A 16,547-nucleotide genomic window follows, 5' to 3' on the forward strand; every position below is an offset into this window, starting at 1 on the left:
CGGTAGCGTGCGTGAGACACAGAGACACAGAAGGGAGGGGTGTGTGTGAGTGTGTGAGCGTGTGAGCGTGTGAGTGTGTGAGCGTTCATCCACTCAATGAGACCCTAAGGCGGGGCTTATGGAATCACGTGATCTGAGTACTAAAGAGGGGCGTGGTTCAGGATGTAGGCTATAAGCAGTCAATGGGATGTACTTAAGTCAATGTTCCAGACTTTTTTTTTGTTCAAATAATATTTGAGGCTCTTTATGTGTGCCTTACATTTATTAGCATGTGTTTTTTTATTGGCTTAGAGGGCGGTATGTAGTCTAAATATGTACTTAAGTAAGAGTAACTTAAAAATAATATTACACAAGTACAAGTAAACAGTAGTGAGTGTGATAATTATTCAGGTAAGATTATGAAAGTATTTGGAGAAATTAATAGGCCTACTTTTTAAAAAATACTTTTTAATATTGATTTTAATTACATTTAAGATAAGATAAGATAAGATATTCCTTTATTGTCCCACATGGGGAAATTTCATTGGTGCAACGCAGGTAGATACAGAGGCAGATACAGAAGAACAGATCACTTATATGAAGTCTGAAAAACACTTTCAGTAGAAGATCTCCTATAAATAAATAAAAACTCCCATAGACAAATAAATAAATAAATACCATTGCATGTGATCCGACGGTAATTGCACATGAATATGTGTCACGACAGCACATAGATTGCACATGAATTCCAACAGCAATTGCACATACGACAGAATTGCACATCAGTATTAGGTTAGGTCAGACGGGATAACGTGACGATCTCCGGGTAAGACGACTGTTCTCCGCAGTTTCATGAGTTCCTCCTTTGTGGAAACGCGGTACGGCGCCGGCCGGGGGGCGGGGCCGGAGCCGGGGGGCGGCGCCGGCCGGGGGGCGGGGCCGGAGCCGGGGGGCGGGGCCGGAGCCGGGGGGCGGGGCCGGAGCCGGGGGACTCAGAGCCACGACACGACGAAAACACTCAATCCAGCCGAATAAAGTCAAAACAAGTTAATTTAAAGCGATTCCAGTGCGTGTCCCGACCGTTCGTGAAGTTCCTCTTTCATATAAACGTGTATATAAACGTGTACCGACGACACGCCGTACTTTAGCGCGGCCGGAGGGCGCGGGGGGGGGGGCTGGTGGGCTCGCTCGGAGCTAGCTCACGTCACAACAACACAACGAACGCAACGAAAAACGCTCAAATCCAGCCGAAAAAAGTCCAAAACAGTTGAATTAAAAAACTATTCCAGCGCGTGTCCCTATCGTACAGTAAAATAGAAAAAATATACTAACTATATTTTCAAAATATAGGAGATAAAGCACAATTTGCTTTAGGGACTGATTTGAGTGTATATTGTTGTATGTGTATTACTCACTGTAAGTCCTTTGTGTTTTTATTGTTTTATTCTGTGTTTTTGTGAAGCACTTTGTGACTTCTGTCTGTGAAAGGCGCTATACAATTGAAGTTTATTTACTTACTTACTTACTTACTTGAGTAATGAGTAACAGTATGGACATGAAATGTATTTAAAATCTGATTTATGATTTGATATATTGGACACACAAGACATTGAATGATGCACAGATTCTGGTATTTCCATTGGATAATGCACAGATTGTGGTATTTCCAAAGAATGGTAGGAGTTCTAAGCATTAATTCAAGTTCATATAACACATTTGTCACTATAGAATTATTCACAGTTGGAAAATTAATCAAAACATTTACTCAAGTAAGAGTTACTTCAAACTAAATATTGCTCAAGTAGGAGTTAAAGTATGGTGATAGGAAAAAAAAAAGGAAAGGAAAATTTCTTCAAAAAGGGTAATGTAACTGAGTAAATGTAACTGACTGAGTACTACCCACCTCTGAGGCAACAGTTAATATAATAAGTGATATTTTTCACAACAAAAAAATGTTTGCATGGTTTTAGTTTCCTTTTTATTGGTGATATTGTGTGGAATTTTGCCTATTCAAAAGATTTTTGATATATAAGATATTTGGTTTTGAATTTATTGTTGTGGATTTGAAACACGTCCTAGTTTGTTTCTATCTAACGTTGTATCAATAAACATAAAGATTAATGTGATAGGGCAGCTGTATGTTCTCAGTTGTGCTTGTCCTTGCTTTGTATCAACTGTAATGGATCAAAGGCAGCACACACTATGACATTATGCATAGTGGAGGAACAATAATGAAAACTAAAACATTTGCCTGTATTTTCACTGTTCTGGCTTATCCACATTGTCTCGAGGGACATCAGTAAGGGCATCAAGTAACTTGATGTAAAGTGTGTCAAAAAATAACTGTTGAATGTTCAAACAATAAAACATTGTATCTGTAGCCTCAACACAGCTGCTGGCCCACAATGCATCTCTCCCGCTGTTACTGTCAATGACCCCCTGAGGTCCACTTCATTCTTTCTCCAAAACTAACCTACTTCTGCAGAGTTCTGGCTCAGCCTGCACAAAACATTTCATACAGCCCTGACATACCACAGGTGCACGCAGAATGTGAAGCACCCTTGCAATATATACACAGATGACCTTGACCATTCATAACAATGCTTTGTACAACTTATTTTATGTCTGTTAATTGTTCAGAATCAATCAGAATTACTTTTATTCTTCCTCAAGAAGAAATTATTTTCATCAAATGAAATATCAGTATTACTGTAAGAATAAAATATGTCTAAATATGTGTTTTATCAGTTAAACCAGAGGCACAAACATAATAATTTTAACAGCATTAACAGTCTTCTGCTGAATGAGTTCTTCTAGCTGACCAGCACATTGTGTAGCGGGACATCACAAGCTTGTCTGAAAGTTTACCTTTTACTACTGTGAAATCATTTTTACAGTTTACATTATATATCTTATAATTTAGAAAGCATGCTGACCTAAATACTAGCAAGATGAATTTACATATGAGACAATTCCTCCTTTTCTTTGAATGATATGGTTGAAAGGCCGACAGGAACACTGGAAGCCAAATAATTATGATAAATTATAATATTGACAATCAATTTATGCCTCTGATACTGTAACCTAAAAGAACAATTATCCTAGTGAAATGAACTTGACCAATTCTTAGACAAATGAGCTGCAATAGATACACTGCAGAATAGAACACGTTATCTCTATCTCTTTATCTCAATAAATGTGTTTTGTGTACTGACTCATAAATATAGCTCGTTCATCCACTTTGCATTATATCTATTATTAAACAATTGCTCAATATTGTTGTTGAAGTTATTCAGCTGACCATGATGTTAACCACAATTTTAGTCTACAGAAATTTTAGTCTACAGATAGACAATATATGAACGTCTATTTCATGAAGTTAGACAATGACTTGCCTATAATTTTATTTTCTTACTCTTACAATGTCTTGTATTTTAACGATGAACAGCTGCTCTACAGGAAATTAGCCCATAGAAAATGTATGCTGTGCTGTATAACTTATAGTAAAGCTCTGAGAGCTTGTGAATAGTTTACTTGCGCACGCATGTTACATATGTTGCAAATGTAGGCCTCAACGGTCATGCTGAGTTAACATGGCATACATTTATCCTACACAGTTACATTTATTTGACACCTGAGTCAACCATCTGTTGCCTCATGGTCCATAAAGACTCTCAAGATGCAAAAAAGTTGATCTACTGGGTACAGTTAAAATGCAAATGCACTGTGCGCATTTATGTAAGTTGTTAACAGCTTTTCTTTTGTCTTTACTTCCTGTTATTTATGTAATTCCATAATGGCTTTATCTATTCTATATCCATGAGGTAAGAGTTTTAGTATTAGAGTCACTAATTTAGGGAACATGTCACATCTTTCAAGAGAACCCACAATAACCATGTGCATGTTGCAATTACTGATGTACATTTTACTTGTACCACGTAAGCAACTTTATTTTAAATGGTAAATTGTCATCATTTACACAGCACTTTGTGAGGTCCAGGGATTATTTTGGCTTTGTTCATCACCTGTGTTACCCTGTGATGAGCTGGCCCCTGTCCAAGGTGTACTCCGCCTAAGGCCCAAAGTCACTGGGATAGGCTCCAGTCACCTAACTGGAACATGTGGTAGAAAATGAATGAATAAATGAACGAATGAATGAATGTTTTAGTTTGTTAACACTTGGTCTAAGCTGCCTGTCCCATTGTGTCGTGGACAAAAGTGCTCAGTAAATGAGTGGGCTTTTTTGTTAATAACTGATTTTAGAGTAGAAAAGTGATGACAATTCAAACAACACATGATGTCCTGACATTCAGTGTCATTTAATATTTGAAAGATGTTTGAAACTCCACTGTCATGCACATGTGCGCCAATCTTACATGTCCAGCCAATCAGGGCTCATCCTTCACCATCGTACACAAACCCAAGCTTTAATTCATGGATGTTTGATAGCCAGTTGGTGTTGGTTGATATTCGTTTTTTATTAATTTGTCTTGAACCTGTGTCTTGGAGCTAATAAATGCTTGCTAATATAATGCTACCAGAATGTTCCACCTGGGTCATTTTGTGCCCTCTTCTTTTAGATCAAATTTGTCCAGTCCATCCAAGGTCCAGTCCTGGTGTTTGGTTTTGCCTCTTGTACTGTCATTTAGTGAACTCCAGCAGTGAAATGTTTAAAATCACCTCCCGCAGTGGTGGTAGCACCATAATAATTATTTATAAATATTATATTTTTTCAACACTGATTTATATGAACTGATATCATAAATCGATGTCATGTCCCTGTGTGTTTCAGCGTGTATAACACACAATGCAACGGTAAATTGACACCTCACTTTTTTAAAAGTTATTGAAGTGGAACAGGACATACGCACAGTCCTTCCTCCTCATATAACACTTATTGTTGAAACGTAAAATGTTCAATAACTGTGTCGTACAAAGCTACGATAAAGTCAGACATTTACTTTCCTTTTTGTCTCATTCAATTTGAACACCTTTAAAATGTCACCAACGATAAACAAGTACTTGCAAAACTGGCCACAATATTACCAGCTTTTGACAAAAGAAGGCTCTAGTTTTGTGTAATCAAATACAATGCTAAATCCACTCTCCTCTAATTCTATAGAGAGGGCCCAATTCCCCACAGACTGGTTGTGTCAGTGTTGGCCACTCCTCTGAAACTCATGTTGAACTCATTTTGATCCAGCTGCTTCAGGTGAGGACCACGTCAGACATCTCCGTCTTTATCTTAATACTTTGATTATATATGATGATGATGATAATAGTAGTAGTAGTAGTATTAGTGATCATACTAGATTAGTAGTTGCAGTTTGTTTGTACACATTCTTCCCCTATTTTTTACAATGTGGTCTCTGTGCCTCCATCTAAAGCCTTCTATTTTTGGCATATTGATTTCAGAATCAGAATCAGAAAATGTTTATTGCCATTGCCAATGAACACATTTTACAGAACATAGGAACTTGTTTTGGTGATTCGGTGCAACATAAAACGATGATAAAACAACCTATAAAAGTCAAGAAGAGAAACAATTTAAATCTGCTATGGGATAAACAATAGGCTATAAGATAAAAAATAAGAATAAAAATAGGCTTACTATGTACCCAAATTTACAGTTAAATTGTAGTGCAGAAAGTGAACTGTGCAGTGGGTGATTAAATTATGGGTAAAGTGGCAATGTTTAGGAAATGTTCATGAGTCCAACGGCAGAGGGAAAGAAACTGTTCTTGTGACGGGAGGTTCTGGTCCGGATGGACCGTAGCCTCCTGCCTGAGGGGAGTGGTTCAAATAATATATAGGGTGAAAAGGGTTGGCTGTGATCCGACCTGCTCGTCCCAGGGCCCTGGAGACGTACAGGTCCTGCAGAGATGGAAGTCTGCAGCCAATCACCTTCTCAGCAGAGCGCACAATGCGCTGTAGTCTCTGTTTGTCCCTGGCTGTGGCTCCAGCGTACCACACGGTGATGAAGGAGGTGAGGATTGACTCAATGATGGCCGTGTAGAACTGCACCATCATCTGCGCAGGCAGCTTGGCTTTCCTATATATATATATATATATATATATATATATATATATATATATATATATATACAAAGTGCAGTGCTAGGAACAGCAAAGATACTGCGCAGAACCCTCAAGCTCCCAGGCCTCTGGTAGAGGACCCGAGCTTGAAGGGGGGGAAATAGAGACCACCCGCGGTGGGTGAGGAAGAGTTTATATATATAATCTCATCTCAATATATCATCAAGTATTACTAGCTTTTAAATGACCAAAGACACTCTTTAAATTTGTTTAAAGTATGGATGTGAGTCAAAAACAGCCTGAAGCCAAGCCTGTGGAGAGGGAGACGTTCGACAGTAAAATCCAGTACCTCTTGGCTGTAGCAGGACACATGGTTGGCCTTGGCAACGTATGGAGGTTTCCGTATCTCTGCTACAAAAACGGAGGAGGTCAGTCCACGTTGCTTATCTGTCAATCTCATTCAGACCGTACCGTGTACTAAAACCGATGCCTTTTCGTTCATGAGGTGTCTTCCTGATTCCGTATGTGGTGTTTCTGTTCACTTGTGGAATTCCGATCTTCTTCATGGAAACGACTCTGGGGCAGTTCACCAGCCAAGGAGGCGTCACTTGCTGGAGAAAGCTGTGCCCTTTGTTTCAAGGTGAAATCGACCACTACCGATAATAAAGTATTTATTCATTAAGTGCATACAGAGAAACACAAGACATAGCTGTTCACTGGAAAAAGTATACATTGGGAAAAAGCAGTTTGATCATTTAAAGGCTGAGGTGAGTGGTACTCTCTTAAATTTACTTGAGAAATGTTTTGAAGAAAATGCACTTTCACAGTAGTTTTCTGACACCATATTTGTACTCCTGCTTGAGTGATATTTAGTTTGAAGTAACAGTTTTGGTTACTCTTCTCACTGTGAAATAAGTGAGAAAAGTGTTATATAAACTACCTTTAATGTTTCAGACTCTTCCACCATACCTTCAGATATGATTTGATTTTGTGCCGGTTCTTTGGAAATACCAGATTCCGGGCCTTATTTAATGTTTGTTTATTCGATTTCATTAGCACAAATCATGAATCCTTGCGTAATTCTTTGGGCCACTAATGTTTACCTCTACTTGAGTAATATCATCTTCAAATTATAGTGTTTTTGTCGAATACCTGGCACTAGCACCGAATCATTTTCCTGTGAAACCTGACACTCATGTTTCTTCCCCAGGTATTGGCTATGGAAGCCAAGTGGTGATCGTGTACAGTGGAATTTATTACATCATTATTTTGGCTTGGGCTTTCCTCTACCTGTTCTCCTCATTCAGTTCCACGCTCCCATGGGCCACCTGCCAAAATTCCTGGAACACAGGTGAAGATACAACTGGTTTAACAAGTCAATAATGTTTTTATTTTGTGTGATAACTTTGGGCAATGTCCCTCTGTTTTACATTTGTCCAATAAGACGATTGTTTTGAGCATGGGACCAATCAATCGTCTATTATGCAGTTCAATGGGGGCGGTTCCTCTTCTGTTGTGGAGTTCTGGGAGTGAGTGATCTTGATACAGACACAATGCACATCAACATTATAGGCATCTCAGAAATCAAGTTAGCTGTTATGATTGCACAAGAAATGTCTACGGCTAAACTAAGGCTAAAGTATACCAAATAGTATTATACATACTTTATGAGAAGAGAGTAGCCAAAACTTGTACTCCAAAATAATATCACTTAGAAATGTATTTTCGCAAACAATTTCTCAATTTCAAGAGTAATTGAAATAGGAACTGTCTTGTAAATAGAAGATAATTTGCACAAAATGTGACACATCAAAGCTTTACTGACCACAACCATTTGAAAAAACGAAATGAAAGGAACAGTGTAAGAAAAAATGTTAAAATTGACATGTTGTAAATATCAACATATAGCTTTTGTCAAGAGAAAGTAGTATGTAAGTAAGACTAAACGTATAGAGTCTGAAAACTTCATACAATCTTGGTACAATTTTGTTAAAAAGATACTCAAATAAATGTACTTGAGTAAATGTAACTGAGTACCACCCACTTCTGATTATGAATACTTACAATGCCGCCTTTATTGCATTCAGTTAGTCATATGGGAACAAAAACTGTTAGAAAAGTCATTCAGGTATAAAAGGTAATTTGAAGTACTGAAAAAATCTGAACTTTTAAACTTTCTTAACTTGATACTATTGCACTGTATGAAATTATTAAAAAAAAGTTAAAATGTACATGGCTTCAGGAGGAGGATCTTGGGACTGTCTGATGGGATTGATCACATCGGGAACGTTCGTTGGGAACTGGCCTTGTGCCTTCTTTTGGCCTGGATCATGTGCTACTTCTGTGTCTGGAAGGGAATTAAGTCGAGCGGAAAGGTTAACGAGCTCTCTCTTTTGTCGACTTTATTAATTAAAAATGCTGTTAACGTTTCATGTTTTTTTTAGGTGGTGTACTTCACTGTCACGTTCCCGTACTTGATGCTAGTGGTGTTGCTGATTCGTGGGCTCACTTTGCCAGGAGCTAAAGAGGGAGTCATTTTCTACCTGTACCCAGACCCATCCAGACTAGCTGATCCAGAGGTAAACCGGATTTTACAATCTTCCAAATTCTGTCACTTTTAACCCATACATTTTCCCAAATTGCCAAAAAGTATAAAATACTAGGGTCAGTGTAGTTACCTGCTTGTCTCCATGGAGATAGATAGGTTTTATTCCATTCTGTGGAACATTCCAGGCAAAACAACATCTCCATGGCCAATAGAGGATTTCAGGCCCTCGTCTAAAAATGTACATTGTGCCTCTTTAAATAACGCACCTTATGCATTTTCTTCATTTTGAACAGAAATATTGATCTAAAACGGCCAAGTAAATAAGACCATTTACTTCCTGTTCAAAACTGCAGAACTGAGAACCCTCGCCTCTTTGCAGTGGATTTTCATTTACATGTTTTAATTTTGAAAAACCCATTTTTTTAACCCTATGATTATGACTTGGAGTCTTTGTTTTTCAAAGAATCACAAATAAGTAAAGGAATGTTGGGGGATAGAGGGTAGGTAACAGCACTCAAGCCTCAAATGCAGGACAATACAGGATCTCTCAAACATACAATCAATCCAAATACAACTTGTGAGTGAACAAAAGATGATGCAACACGGCGGATTGGTCTGAAAAGTTGTTTTTGCATTATATGCATTATAGGTCCCCAAGAAACTGTCTTTCCGAAAGGTCGGGCTGACATTTTTGTCTCAGCTGAGGAATGTAGGACTTCTTGGACAGAGGGCAGTTTTTCCTATAGGGCTCACTCGCGCTTACATTGTGTTTTTCTGTACTTGAGGTGTGGAGTGACGCTGGCAGCCAGATCTTCTTCTCTTATGGCGTGTGCATGGGTATTCTCTGCGCACTTGGAAGTCACAATAAGTACAAAAACAACTGCTACAAGTACAACATTGTAAATTTTGTTTTATTTATCATTAGGGGATGTTTTCTATCGGTGAAACTAATGGTATTTTTCTATTGCAGAGATTGTGTTTACTTGGGTCTTTTGAACAGTTTAACCAGTTTTATAGCCGGATTTGCAATCTTCTCGGTCTTGGGCTTCATGGCAAAGGAGCAAGGCGTGCCTATATCAGTGGTGGCTGAATCAGGTGATAAAGGAAAATGCATTTATTTATTCATTTTTTACAGTTTGGTAACTCTTACTCTCTATAGGTCCAGGCCTGGCGTTTATCGCTTATCCTCGTGCAGTAGCCATGATGCCTGTTCCTCAACTGTGGGCCATTTTCTTCTTTGTGATGCTACTCTTATTAGGATTAGACAGTCAGGTCAGGATTTTAGGCAAATTAATTAGCTGGGGACAAACCTATCCCTCATAACTTCTCATCACGTTTCTGTCTGGTTTACAGTTTGTCAATCAGGAAGCTCTGGTTACCTCCATCTCGGATATGTATCCAAACTTTTTTGAAAGCCACTTTCGACGAAAACTGCTCCTCCTGGGCCTGTGTGTGGGGAGCTTCTTTCTTGGCCTTCTGCTGGTCACTGAAGTGAGGGAAAAAGACTGAGCAATTATAGTGTGTTATTTTACCTTGATAAAACAGTTTTTTTTATTTGGCAGGGAGGCCTGTACATTTTTCTGTTGTTTGATTATTACGCCTGCAGTGGGATGACTTTGCTGTTGTTGGCAGTGTTTCAGTCAGTGTGTGTTGGATGGGTCTATGGTAGAATCTTTTATACTTATACTGTACTTTACAAATATTTTCATTAAACTAATTATGGACTAATGTGCAGGTGCAGATCGGATGTATGATGATATCGAGGATATGATTGGATTCCGACCTCATGCCTTTATGAAATATTGCTGGCAGTACTTTACCCCTGGAGTGTGTACTGTAAGTATATACTTCACTGCTACCAAGACATCTGTGCTTCTACAGCTTGTCTGACACATATGTAACTGTGTAATAGCTTTGCTTGATTAGTATCAAGCAATCAAAATGTATTTGTTGCGCGCAATTCATACAACCACAGAAACACACTAATAGAACCACAATCGAAAAAAAAAAGAATAAACAATCAAATTAAACATATTTAAAATAGTAGAATGCAGATGCAAATCCATCTCTGGCACCAGCAGGATGTCCTTGGGCCCTTGAGCTTGTCAGAGTCCGAGATGGTTCATATGACACTAACATTTAAGAGATGTACTTTGACGCAAGGCCATGGAGAGACTTGGACAGACTTGGCAGAGCTGCTTCAAAGTCCTTTCTCTGAACCGCAGAGACCGGTGCAGAGACCTGAGAACAGGACTTATGTGATCATACTTTCTGGTTCTAGTCAGCAGTATTTTGAATATACTGAAACTGTTTTCAAATCAAATCAATTTATTTTTGTAAGGCCCAAATTCACAACAACTGCTGCCTCTGAGGGCCACAGTGAGAAATGAATCAACATTGTCTGTGGTGGCGATGGAATCAGACAATAGTTTTAAAGCTTATGGAGTAATGAGGAATCTGCCACCTGCTTGTCTCCGTAAATATGTTATTGATTTGGAATGTTCCTCTGCATGGCTATTTATTATTAAATTACTGAAAGCACTGCATTCTTATTATAACCGCGGAACATTCCAGGTCAAACATTAATCTGTTCATGGAGACAAGTAAGTGTCAAACCGTCCACCAGAAAGTTCACATAGACTACCTTAATTTTAAGACATTGAATCATCTGTTCTGAATGATCATATGTCGACCAATTCAGATTTGCCTTCTCTTTCTCAGTCGTGTCTTTGTACAGACATATTAGGGATTTGTCAATTTGTTTGTAGATAACAAGAAATATAATGTGATCCCTTGTTTCTCCCCCGTTACTGTCTAGCTGACTATAATATTTTCTTTGGTAAAGTATTCTCCTCTCAAATTCAACAACACCTATGAGTACCCGTGGTGGGGTTATGCCATCGGAGGACTGTTCACTCTCTCCGCCACACTCCTGGTCCCACTGTTTATGCTTTACGCCCTTTGTATCACACCTGGGACATTCAAACAGGTATGTTATCTTTTATCACACACTTCTTGTAGAAACCCTGCAAATAAAAATTAACCCGTCCTTGTTTTCACAGAGAATCAAGATTTTGTGCTCTCCAGCTGAAGACTTAAAGCGGAAAGGGGTGAATAAAGAAGCTTTCCAAACGTTTACAGATCTTTACACACTACGGATTCAAGACAATACAGATGAAGTCGTCCCTATAATGGTCTGAAAACTAACAGACAGCAATACTAAGACTGACCACTAGAGGCCACAAGTCTACCTCCAATGCTTTCAAATAAGTCTGTTTCTTTATTTTTTTTATTTTAAACAAAGAAAGAAGACCTTCTTTATTTTGTTTTATTTTTTACAAAAATGAAGGATGAAGTTAAATATTGTATATGTATTGGTCTTATGTATTGGACTTATGAACCATATATTCTTAGGATTGCAAGCACCTTTGAATAAACTTTCATTTTGAATATTCATCTGCATTGTGTTTCATTTTAAGAAACATGTCAAATTGCCCTATCTGCTGGTTTACACTAGGCATGGCACATTTATAATCTCAGTATTTAACTGCTTTTATTTGAATGATTTTTAGCCTAATATAATTAGTAATAAATGAGGAAAATATGAATTATTAATATATTTATTTGGAACAAAATGTCAGGTTAGAGGTTCATTCTAAATGAATCCTACATTATTCATAAGCATAACCAGTTCCGTTTGGAAAGATGGCTCTATCTGCTGGCCAACACAAGGCATTACGTAATTAACAAATAATGACCACGAGTTCAAACGATTAGGCCATAGGCTGTAGCCTGTATCGTTCAAGTTCGCTACACCTGTCACAAGACTAAAAAATACTTAAAATATAAAATTATCATTGTACCATTAGCTCATGACCAAAAGTTCTCCACTCGGATCGCGCCAGTTTTTTTACGGCGATAACTTAAATGCGGAACTATATTCTCAGCCTGATAGCGCAATATCCCTACGCCTGAATCATTCCGCCTCTGAATCAGCCAATCAGGGGAGAGATTACTACAACAACATCAAACATGGCTGCTCCCGTGGAGCGGCATGTTGTCTCTCGAGCCGATAGAAAACACTATGAAAATATGGATAACACGTGCATCACACACATTTCATCGGTAGAAAAAGAACAAACACAGCCACAGACTGTTGTCCGCTGGAGGAAGCTGTTGTCCGCTGGAGGAAGCTGTTGTCCGCTGGAGGAAGCTGTTGTCCGCTGGAGGAAGCTGGTGACTTGTGCTCGGAAGTGAATAGAAATCGATGGAATAGACCGCGCGTTAGCGGCAGCTGTTTGTGTACACAATGATGACTTCGCCAAACAAAACTATCCTACGTCTTCTGTGGCTTCTTCGGACGGAAATCTTTCTCATTTTCTGGAAAGTAACAAGCCAGGCTTTCACCCTACATGCTATAGACGTTTCACCCTACATGCTATAGACGTTTCACTCTACATGCTATAGACGTTTCACCCTACATGCTATAGACGTTTCACCCTACATGCTATAGACGTTTCACCCTACATGCTATAGACGTTTCACCCTACATGCTATAGACTTTTCACCCTACATGCTATAGACGTTTCACCCTACATGCCATAGACTTTTCACCCTACATGCTATAGACGTTTCACCCTACATGCTATAGACGTTTCACCCTACATGCTATAGACTTTTCACCCTACATGCTATAGACGTTTCACCCTACATGCTATAGAAAAGCAAAACAGTCGGTATGTGGGCAGCATGGCGAGGGTGAGAAGGTGAATCTACCACATCAACTCTGCCACCTTCTCCCAAACGACTGAGATCTACCACAGATGTAAAGACAAAATCATCTAAAAAGTCAAGGGATGTACTTCCTGCAGTTTGCATCATTGGCAGAAGGTTGATCGCTGTATCAAAGAGGCTCTCAAGACAAAGAAAGATAAATTGGTCCAAGCTGAAACTTTAACTGCTGGTGAGTAGATTATATATTGACTCTTGCATGTGTGTTTTCTCTTGCTCGTGGTAAATAGGACTAATCACAGTGAAATAAGTTGGCCAAAATATACATAGATAAGATAAGATAATCCTTTATTGTCCCACATGGGGACATTTCATTGATGCAACGCAGGAAGATCCAGAGGTAGATCCAGAAGAAAAGAACAGATCTCTATAGGAATATGTGCCTAGTTTATTACATGTAGGTGTAGATGTAATGTACGTAAGACTGTATGATGATGTGAGTTGAATATAAAGGCAATACAACTTTTGCGATTGTTTACTGATTGTGCTCACCCTTGATTGAAATTCTTTTACTTCTCCTTTACTAGGAAGTTTGGTCAAAGCAGCTGAATCAAGAGCAGATGAATCCATCCTGATGTGTACCAGAGGTAAAGATTGTGTTGCCATTGAAGGCACCTCTATCACAAGAGGTGTTACAAAGAATACACAAGCTTTCTGACAAAGAAGACAAGTGATGAAAGGTAACATTTTGGTAATCAAATAAAATATATATATTTCCATATATTTAGATAAATTCATAATTTAATTGAAAATTATTGTAATGACTACACGATAATTTTAAAGACGTTTGAATCAAAGCAAATTTCTGTTTGTAGTGAGCTAGTATATTTCAATCACTGACCAATCACTGCATTTCCTTGCTTTATACAGGTGACCTAAAGTCTGGGAGTACGGCGATGCATATACAGTATTCTGTGACACTGTCATCCGGACACGACTGATTGAAAATCAGGAAATCCTCAGAATGAAGAAGCTCTTGTCCCTGTTCCAGAAATTCATCAAAAAACACCCTGGTCATGGAAGTTACCGGTAATTAAATTATTCTTATTGTTTATGAAAGAAAACAATAGAAGATCAGATAAACATCACAGCTATGTTTATTCATGAAATTTCATTCAAGATCAAACCAATCCTGTTAGCTACAGGAGTCTACATATTTCCATTCATTTTGTTTATTTATACAGGGAAAACCCAGTGGGAAAAGTGGTTACCCTGTTAAAACACAACACAAAATAAACAACAAACATAGGATACTAAAACACAAATAAAATAATAATTCTAAAACTAAAACACAAATAAAATAGTAATCTATCAATACTTATGAATTTCTATTCCTTGTCTAATTTTTACAGATCCGATCTTCTGAAGAAGAGATTACAGCGAGACTTACCACAGCTGAATATTCACAAACCACCAAGAAGAAACCTGAGTGAAATGGTTTCCACAGAGACGACAGGACTTCACCAGGATTTTTCAACTGAAACTGATATGTCAGTTTCTGAGATGCCATGTAGTGATGGAGAAATGGTGCCAGAAAGTGGTAAAGATGCAGCACTGCGAGAGCTCTCAAGGACAGTTTACAGTGCAGGTGTATTACTGAAACAAGCGGTCAAGAGTGCCCCTAGTATGGATGAAACAAGCGGTCAAGAGTGCCCCTAGTATCACTGAAACAAGCGGTCAAGAGTGCCCCTAGTATGGATGAAACAAGCGGTTAAGAGTGCCCCTAGTATGGATGAAACAAGCGGTCAAGAGTGCCCCTAGTATCACTGAAACAAGCGGTCAAGAGTGCCCCTAGTATGGATGAAACAAGCGGTCAAGAGTGCCGCTAGTATCACTGAAACAAGCGGTCAAGAGTGCCCCTAGTATGGATGAAACAAGCGGTCAAGAGTGCCCCTAGTATCACTGAAACAAGCGGTCAAGAGTGCCCCTAGTATGGATGAAACAAGCGGTCAAGAGTGCCCCTAGTATGGATGAAACAAGCGGTCAAGAGTGCCCCTAGTATCACTGAAACAAGCGGTCAAGAGTGCCCCTAGTATGGATGAAACAAGCGGTCAAGAGTGCCCCTAGTATGGATGAAACAAGCGGTCAAGAGTGCCCCTAGTATGGATGAAACAAGTGGTCAAGAGTGCCCCTAGTATGGATGAAACAAGCGGTCAAGAGTGCCCCTAGTATCACTGAAACAAGCGGTCAAAAGTGCCCCTAGTATCACTGAAACAAGCGGTCAAAAGTGCCCCTAGTATCACTGAAACAAGCGGTCAAAAGTGCCCCTAGTATGGATGAAACAAGCGGTCAAGAGTGCCCCTAGTATCACTGAAACAAGCGGTCAAAAGTGCCCCTAGTATCACTGAAACAAGCGGTCAAAAGTGCCCCTAGTATGGATGTAAATTGGCCTCCTACATCAGAGGATCTAAATGTTTCCTCTGCCAGAAAGATTGTGCCAATTGAACTTTATAACTTACTAGCTTGGTGTGTAGGTGCTAGTGATAAATTGACATTGTCTAACATGGTAAATGTATCCGAGGAGGTTGATCTTTGTTTACTGTCAATTTGCCAAGATATATATTTGTCCTCAAAAGGTAAAAATCAAACCAGTCCAATGTCATGGCCTCATGTTAATGTTGTACTTACACATTTTGACATCAATCATACTTATATCATTCCTCTGTTTGTATGTATATCCTATTCTGCAGAAAGTTTGCCTTATACTAGATCGAAAGATACACATGTTAATTAGCCTGTTTATCACGATGTAAATACTGCTTTTATGATTGTAATTATTCATATTGTAAATACATTACATAAAATTATATCCGTTCTATAGAATAAAACCTTTACCAATAGCCTATGTTTTCTTTCTTCAAATGGGCAACTGGTGTTGAAAGGGTTAAAATACTACTTTTAGATTATGTTTTTATAGTGTAGTATGAATCAAGACTAGAGAATTTGTAATTGTTGAAGCGTTCAGTTGAATACTAAATGTGGAGTAAGAGTTTTCAAGTGCGTAACGATAACATGCAAAATTGTTAAAACTGTTTTTTTAACTTACATTTTCACATAAACTAAAGCACCCAGAGTCTCACCACTTTACATCCCTCAAGAAAGTAGTTATGTATCTGAGAATCTGAATTTCTGAAGTAATCAATCAAAGAATGAAAAAAATAAGAAGGTATGAAGATGGGTGTACAGCCCAATT

At 38.6% G+C, this 16,547-nt stretch overlaps 1 protein-coding gene and 1 long non-coding RNA gene across 2 annotated transcripts; both read left to right on the plus strand.

Annotated features, from left to right (window-relative positions):
• The first annotated feature begins 6,292 nt into the window (after positions 1-6,292).
• LOC140365842 (sodium- and chloride-dependent GABA transporter 2-like) lies at positions 6,293-11,801 on the plus strand. Its single transcript, XM_072452415.1, has 14 exons — positions 6,293-6,443; positions 6,521-6,655; positions 7,226-7,366; positions 7,460-7,544; positions 8,258-8,390; positions 8,460-8,594; positions 9,349-9,452; positions 9,534-9,658; positions 9,723-9,835; positions 9,917-10,054; positions 10,126-10,228; positions 10,299-10,399; positions 11,382-11,552; positions 11,626-11,801. Exons 1-14 carry the CDS (start codon positions 6,293-6,295, stop codon positions 11,761-11,763), a joined length of 1,773 nt encoding a protein of 590 aa, XP_072308516.1. The 3' UTR covers positions 11,764-11,801.
• Positions 11,802-13,264: 1,463 nt separating this feature from the next.
• On the plus strand, positions 13,265-15,423 carry LOC140365844 (uncharacterized). The gene is made up of 4 exons (XR_011927855.1): positions 13,265-13,526; positions 13,882-14,034; positions 14,225-14,383; positions 14,707-15,423. It is a non-coding gene; the product is annotated as an uncharacterized lncRNA (long non-coding RNA).
• The last annotated feature ends 1,124 nt before the right edge of the window (positions 15,424-16,547 follow it).

The sequence above is a fragment of the Eucyclogobius newberryi genome, unplaced genomic scaffold (genome assembly GCF_026437365.1).
Source record: "Eucyclogobius newberryi isolate DKJ021-1_F unplaced genomic scaffold, fEucNew1.0.hap1 SCAF_19, whole genome shotgun sequence".
In the NCBI taxonomy this organism is placed as follows: Eukaryota; Metazoa; Chordata; class Actinopteri; order Gobiiformes; family Gobiidae; genus Eucyclogobius; species Eucyclogobius newberryi.

Excerpts from the sequence above, each read along its gene's own strand:
- LOC140365842 (XM_072452415.1), top strand. The coding sequence starts at position 6,293 with ATGGATGTGAGTCAAAAACAGCCTGAAGCCAAGCCTGTGGAGAGGGAG. Across the intron at positions 9,453-9,533 it reads TACAAAAACAACTGCTACAA|AGATTGTGTTTACTTGGGTC; the intron begins GTACAACATTGT and ends TTTCTATTGCAG. Across the intron at positions 10,229-10,298 it reads GTGTGTTGGATGGGTCTATG|GTGCAGATCGGATGTATGAT; the intron begins GTAGAATCTTTT and ends ACTAATGTGCAG.